The sequence below is a fragment of the Barbus barbus genome, assembly GCF_936440315.1.
Source record: "Barbus barbus genome assembly, chromosome: 21".
NCBI classification, from domain to species: Eukaryota; Metazoa; Chordata; class Actinopteri; order Cypriniformes; family Cyprinidae; genus Barbus; species Barbus barbus.
In genome coordinates, this window is record NC_136749.1 from 11254863 (window position 1) to 11262803 (window position 7941).

General features: G+C 35.7%; 1 protein-coding gene across 1 annotated transcript; it reads right to left on the reverse strand.

Moving 5' to 3' along the window:
• Positions 1 to 3653: 3653 nt before the first annotated feature.
• tmem196b (transmembrane protein 196b) lies at positions 3654 to 5243 on the reverse strand (the record flags this gene model as incomplete). Its single annotated transcript, XM_079444569.1, has 3 exons — positions 3654 to 4124; positions 4332 to 4388; positions 5079 to 5243. The coding sequence occupies 3 exons, from the start codon at positions 5241 to 5243 to the stop codon at positions 3849 to 3851; spliced, it is 498 nt and encodes a 165-aa protein (XP_079300695.1). The 3' UTR covers positions 3654 to 3848.
• Between the last annotated feature and the right edge of the window lie 2698 nt (positions 5244 to 7941).

Consider the following 7941-nt stretch of genomic DNA (forward strand, 5'->3'; position numbering starts at 1 on the left):
TTAAAATGCATAGGAAGAGGAGCAATGGAAGAAATACTTCCAAGGACCAAGGCCACTAAAAATATGGGTTATCACTGTTGTGCTCTGTATTTTGCCTCGTTTTGATTTTTTTAAAAATTAAACCCTTTATGTGTAAAAGAGCATTAAAAATAAAAGCTTCAATATGTCTACATTATATGCTTATGCCTGATCAAAGTGTCCAAGAAAAAGTAAGCCTTGCATTTGTTTTATTATGTGTAATTATTGTACTTTCTTCTTTATTCACATAATTAGTCAAACAATTATTAAAGGGTATTCGGAGAGTAAAGGGGGAGGTGGCCAGGGACCACATTTCTTTTACATGGGTTATAAATCAGGAAACTAATAAATTGTGTGTTAAACGACTTCTTGCCCTCAGCATATATCATGGGAATGAACCAAGTGAAGCCCTATATACCCAGAGGACAAAGGAATGCTTCTGTTCATGACCATGATTTGTGAATGGTTCATGGCCTGTCAGCTTCAGAGACACGAAGTAGAAGAAGGGAGTAAGGGGGCAGCAGGGCTTGAGTTATAGTAGCTGGGAACAGCGCCCTCTAGGATCCTCACAGAGACAGCAGATATTTCACCTGTCATATGAGGCTCGTTTTTTAAAAAGGAGGGATTTATGGATTGATAAGTCCAGAAGTGTATCGCTTCTTATGCCTTAAATTAATGAATGATGTGCTTCTTCTCATAAAATAGCATATCAGTAAGTTTGCCACTGAGAAACCTTCTCTTCTAGTATTAAAATGCAGGTCTTATGTGCAGGAAATAAAAAAAAAAAAACTAAAAATAAAAAGTTTATTTCTATGTATTTATGTTTAATGCTTATCTGTACGAGTCTATCATATAAAACTGAAGCAGAAACATTATTAAAAGTCCATTTCTTGAAGGTAAAGAGGTCAAACCAAAAGGTAAAACTACACATGTGACCCTGGACCATGCACGGGTAGTAGGCTATTTGTAGTAGGGGAAGTCGTGGCCTAATGGTTAGAGAGTCGGACTCGTAATCTAAAGGTTGTGGGTTCGAGTCTCGGGCCGGCAGGGATTGTAGGTGGGGGGAGTGAATGTCCAGCGCTCTCTCCACCCTCAAGACCACGACTGAGGTGCCCTTGAGCAAGGCACCGAACCCCCAACTGCTCCCCGGGCGCTGCAGCATAAATGGCTGCCCACTGCTCCGGGTGTGTGTTCACGGTGTGTGTGTGTTCACTGCTGTGTGTGTGCACGTTTGGATGGGTTAAATGCAGAGCACGAATTCCGAGTATGGGTCACTATACTTGGCAGTATGTCACTTCACTTCACTTGTAGCAATTGCCAAAAATATATTGTATGGGTCAAAATTATTGATTTTTCTTTTATGCCAAAAATCATTAGGATATTAAATAGGCCTAAAGATCATGTTCCATGAAGATATTTTGTAAATTTACTTTGACTTTTAAAGGCGATTTTCTCAATTTATTATTATTATTATTTTATTTTATTTTTTATTTTTTTTGCACTCTCAGATTCCAGATTTTCAAATAGTTGTATCTCAGCCAAATATTGTCTTATCCTAACAAACCATAATTGAAAGCTTATTTATTCAGCTTTCAGATGACGTATGGATTTCAATTTTGTTTTTTTAAATTGACCCTTATGACTGGTTTTGTGGTCCATGGTCACTTATTCCTTTGTATTTTATTAACTGGTTTCAACAGCTGTGAACCGGTTCTAAAACGTGTCAATAGACCTGATTAATCAAAGTTATATAAATCGCGTTCGCCAGATCATTGCAATTAGTTTAGGGTGGTATCGATAACGTTAAAGCACCACAAGTACTGTAATTATCTATCATTTTATTGCAGATCACATAGGACATACATATACATAACGGAACCTTTAGTTTTGTTTTAACATCTGTTAGATAGTCCTACTCTAAGGGCTTCTGGCGCAAATTTGAGTTGCGCGACAGACGCAAGAATTTTTTTTTTTTACTTTTAAATAACAATTCAGCAGACATTTTAAAAGTTCTTTAAAATAACTTAAAAAATATTTAAAAACTGCCAGTAAATACCTGTATATTCACATCGCAGGTAATCCCTGATTGCTTCCTGCTGCTTCACTCAGCTGCTGAGACGTTTCACCAGCAGGTGGCGCTGTTGTATTGTAAATTCCGAACAGCAGCCAGGACATTCACCGGAATGTTTGTCTTTGGTTATTAAGTAACAGCTTGGGGTTTTCCTTCTGTGACTGCAGTAATTTTGCTTTTTGGCATTCAGTAGTCGATACTTGATTAGTGATTTTGTAAGGTGCTTTGATTTGAACACAGCCTGGTTATTAGAACATGGTATAAAGTAAGTCTTTCTGAGGAGACTTGGATGCAGATCCGAGGGTTTATGGCAGCTTTATGGAAGTGAGGTGCTCCTGCTGTGCGTGGCATGCTTCACTGGAACTTCCTGACAGGCCAGAGAAAACAGTTAGTGTAATCATTTCCCCTCTCTCTCTCTCTCTCTCTCTCTCACTCACTCACTCACTCACTCACTCACACACACACACACACACACACACACACACACACACACACAAACTCACAAACTCAGACAGTTACACATACACTGTAAAAAAACAAAGTTGTTTCAACTTAAAATAATTTACCCCGCTGCCTTAACATTTTTAGTTTAGGCAACTAAAATATTCCAGTTGTCCCTTAAATTAACACTGAATAACTTAAAATTTAAAATTAACTAAACTAAAAATTTTAAGTCAGCGGGGGTAACAAATTATTTTAAGTTGAAACAACTTTTTGATTTTTTTTTTTTTACAGTGTGTAGATAAAAAGTAGGCCTTTGCTGTTCCTCTCTATAAAGCCTACTGTATCATGTTTTATACACACATTTCTAAGGCCTCTAAATTATCAACTAAATTTCTCAACTTTTTGTTGTATAAAGTTAAAACAAGAAGTTGAGAAAACTCGAAAATCTACTGAAATTTTTAAGTTTGCCCAACTTTTTTTTTTTTTTTTTACAGTGTACACATCTTTCTGCTGTGAAATCTTTTCAGATTTTTATAAAGTATGTAAAAATAACTTTTATACTGTTAGTAATATTTCAACTGGACTAACTTGGTTTGCCTTTTTTCATGTTAAAATGTATGAAATCAAATATACACAAGGCTATTAATGAATGTTTATCATCATTAATCATCACCCCCACCCCAAAATAAAAACGACAGAGCTTTAATAATAAAACTAAGCATTTAATTATCATCTTAATAAGACATATTGAGAAATAATTTGATCTTATATTTTGGGCATATGAATAAAACGAAGATGTCTTTCCTCCATTTATTTATTTTTTGATTTTGTGAAAAACATTTATTCTAAATAATGAATAAAATGTACCATTAAAAAAAGAAAAAGATTTTTCTGACTATTACTTTGTATGTTAGGACCTACAGGGTGAACACTAAGTCATACTGACCTTCTAACCTTTTGAAGGTTTAACATATGTTGCATTCTTCATATTGCAAACTGACACCATCACACCTGACTCTTCATTCACTGACAGTTAAAACTGTCTGAAATGTTGTAATTGATCAGCAAACCAGGAATAAAGTAGACTAAACACAGATATATATTATGGCACAAAACATATCCTTTAGAACGATCATATTCCAGGATTTATTTTTATAGAACTTTAACATGAATAACTTTGACATGAAACAGAATACTTGCTATCTCACAAGAGACAAATAATCATGACTTAACTCAAACGAAGCAATTCTACAAACCAAATATAAAATATACATTTTTAATAAAAGTCAAATAGCTCTCACAGTCCCTAGATAGTTCATCCACACACCGCCTTCACCTTCTCGCCCATCTCCACAGAATGATGCAGCGACAGATCCCTTTCCAGAAACAGTCTTTTCTGTTCACAGCTGGCGAGTCTGCAGGTGAGCCAGGTGGAGAGGGTGCAGCCCAAGATGCCCAGGCTGGCCAGGCAGAGGAAGGCCAGGTGCAGATAGTACAGGCTGTTCGCCCGTTTCACCATCGCACGCACAAACTGGACGTTGAGAATTCCCCCAATAAGTCCACAAATGCAACAAGCTGAAAACAGGATCATCTGTGATGAGAGGCAGGACAAAATGGGTATGAGAGAACAGTAATTATGCAGCATTAACAACTATATAAAACAGGTTCTTATTGGATGTTAGTATCACAAGAATGATAAAGCAGGGATTACAGACAATGTTTGTCAGTGGTTTACAATGGCTGTTATCTCTGTGAATGTGTGTATAGATTAGATTAGAAGTATTTACTACACTCTTACAGTCATTCCAGTTCTTTTCTTCGCACACAGTATCCCACACAGTCCACAGACAAGAAACTGAAAAACAGAGATGTGTTACTAAATCTAAATCAAATTCTAATTTCAAATGACACATTCTGGATATCATATTTTAGACAAAAATCACCCTCATTAACCCTTGCTTAATGAGAATAATTACTGTCAAATGTATTTTAAGTTAAACCATATTTAAACTGTTATTTAAAAAAAAAATGCAATTTCATATTGCACATTCTGGATATCATATTTTAGTTTTTACACTGGATATTGTGATGTTAGAAATCACAACGATTAAGCTTAAAAATAAGAATAATTACTGTATTTACACTATCAGTTTAAACTGAAAAGTGTTTAAATATAGTACTTTAAAATCATAATATAATATAATAAAATATAATACGATAATACCTTGAATAACTAATTAACAATTGAACAAATAAATTCAATGAAATATTTGACATAAAAATATAATATAATATAAAAGGTGGCATGCACCTTTTATATTACAAATCTTGCATTTTATAAATCATACTTAAATCTTGTCAGGTTTAAGAGAAAAAGTGGTAAAATTTACTTTAATTGATAATCAGAGTAAAAATCAGCATAAGGTAAGAATTCACCATTTTATCTGCATTTTATATAAGATTATTTTATTAGATTTTTTTGCTGCTAAACATATTAATATAGTATATAAGTCTCATGCAGAAGATATTAAGATCTCTTACTTACACACACACCACTCCATATTGGTGTGGAGAAGGAGGTTTGGCTTTTCTGTAGTCTGCGGGGTTGTGTGATCCCCAGCACACCCAGAGAGATGCAGGACACCCCGAGTCCCATATGAAGGACAGAGACGACCAGCAAACTCCAAACAAGCGCTCGCTTGGTGCACATGCTCCTCCAGGCATCATTCTTCGCACTGTGAGAAAGAGTCAAAGGGAGAAAATCTCTCTCGCCTCGCTAGCCAGCTATTACAGATCTTCTGGTACACATTCCAGCTTTAAGAAACAATGAAGTGTTTCGTTTAAAGTTTAAACTCGGATTTCAGTTTTGCAAGTATTTTAACACTACCTAAAATAAGCAGTCAAAATTCAATCTCTGTGCAGCTCTTGTCCTTTGTTGCCTATAAATGCATATTTCTGAGCATGTTTATAAGCAGTTGGACAGTTTGTGATATGGTCATACAGGTCACATGACTATTTCACTTTTAACACACAAACCATAAACATATGCAGCCATCTAAGGGTCTACTTCCCTGAATGAGGGATAGTTCAGTCAAAAATGAAAATTCTGTTATCATTTATGCAGCTTCGTGTCATTTCAAACCTGAATGCCTTTCTTTCTTCTTTGGAACACAAAAGAAGATATTTTGAAGAATGTTTCAACTGTTTTTGCCCATGCAATGCAAGTCAATGGGGTCCGAATAATAGGTGTTTTTTGGGTGTGAATTGTCCTTTTAAAAAGATATTCCACCCAAAAATAAAAATAATTTCCTCATCCTCATGTCACTTCCGTCACATTATGGTTCCAAAGAGGATGAAGGTAGACTAGGAAGGTTAAAAGTAACGGCTTGGTTTATAAAACAAAGTAAACACAGGTAAACCGCAAAAGAGTATTAATGAAATAGTGTGCACTTAAACACCAGACGTAGAATGAAGGAACTGAAGAGCTTATACAGTATACACAAGATAATAAACAGAATACAAACAAGTTTGATACAGTTAATGAATAACCATGGTAACAAACTAGTGGCAGGAAAACGAGAACAAAGAAAAACTAACCAAATAACAGGCAGGTAAAACAGGAACTGAACCAATTTCAAACCTGTCTGCATTTCTTCCGTGAAACACAATAGAAGATATTTTGAAGAATGTTGGTAACCAATCAATTTTGGGTCTCATTGATGCCCAAGTCAATGGGACCTGAAGTTACTCACATTCTTCAGAATATCTTCTTTTGTTCCACAGAAAAAAGTAAGTAATGCAGGTTTGGAACAACATGAGTGTTAACAATGAGAGTAAATGATGACAGAATTTTCATTTTTGGGTGGACTATCCCTTTAAGTCTAAATATTTAAACATTAATGGGAGCATATCCAATGGAGGTGATACCCTCACTGTTTCTATCTGACAAATTTAATATAAATGTAGTTTAACAAATGCATTATGATGGTCATGACTCTGAAATAGCTCAGTGGGGGGAAAGGGATCTATTTTTATCTTTCATCATTACATAAACTCCAGATACATGGCCTACTATCCACACTGATGTGCTCAGATCCCCCTCAGTGAGTGTGACACTGCTCGGCTACCCTCTGCATGTGATCCGGTGAAAGGGTCCTCTGACAAAGGCAGTCACATATCATTAATCTCAGTTTGATGAGCCTCAGTGCTTGTGAAAACAGGGGCTGTGATACTGCCGAGTATGAGCGCTCTATGCTGATTTACCTCCAGGCACTTCTCACACATTCTCTGAGATATACAGCACAGGATGAGATCTCTCCGCCTGAAACCATCATTAAATAGTGTTAAATTGTCCCACTGTATTTTTAAGACCGAACAAGCAAACTAAAAAGGTTAGCTGGTTAATTTCTACACTGTGAAACATGGTAATCTACATATGCTGATTTAACCCATCATAATTTGGTTTGTTTGTATAAATTAATGCATTGAGGTTGATTCAGTAATGAAAAACAAATTGACCAGAATAAAATCAGTTCATGTTATAATTTTTGTGTAATAGAAAACAAATGCTGTGCATACACTCTTATTCAGTTTTTTTAAATACTGATTATCTCTCTTTTAATTTTCTTTGATTATCTTCTCTTTCTGATATTTTAAAGAATGCTGGTAATCAAAAAGTTGATGTCCCCATTGACTTCCATAGTATTGCTTTCCCCTCAATGGAAGTCAATGGAGACCAACAAAATTCGGTTTGGTTTTTCAAAATTCTTCAAAAGATCTTCTTTTGTGTTTAATATAAGAAAGAAACTTATACAGGTTTGGAACGACATGAGGGTGACTAAACGACAACAAAATTTTCATTTTTAGGTGAACTATTCCTTTAAATGACTCCTTGGGCTGCATTCTAAGCCTTGGTTTTTAAGTAACCACATTTTAAAAGGTTTTGATTTTACCTGCTAGCAGAATTTAGAAAAGAAACAGCACTACGCAGGAGGTCACTGTGTTGAAGCAGTGCGATGTGAAGCCTGCTGTTTTCCCTGTTTGTGCCTCTGAAGTGTGAAGCCAGTATGTTTTCCGGTCATTACCCTTGTTTTTCTCATTAACGTGGTGGTGTCACAGGCTCTGTGGTGCCCTGCAGGTTCTGAACTGAATGGACACGCAGCACATCTTGCCCACACAGCACTCAGCATGGAGAGTAAACTCTCATTTCAGTCTAATTTTAACCCTTTGTTTCACTGTTATATTACACTGCCGTAACTTTTGGAGTTTTTGTGATCTACTGGATGAAGATTGAGGATAGGGATTTATAAAAAATACTTTGTACTCATAATTTGCACCCCATGAAATATTTTAGAGCTTGGCATAAATAGAAAACTGTAACTTCATTATGAAAATGCTCATGGAGTTTT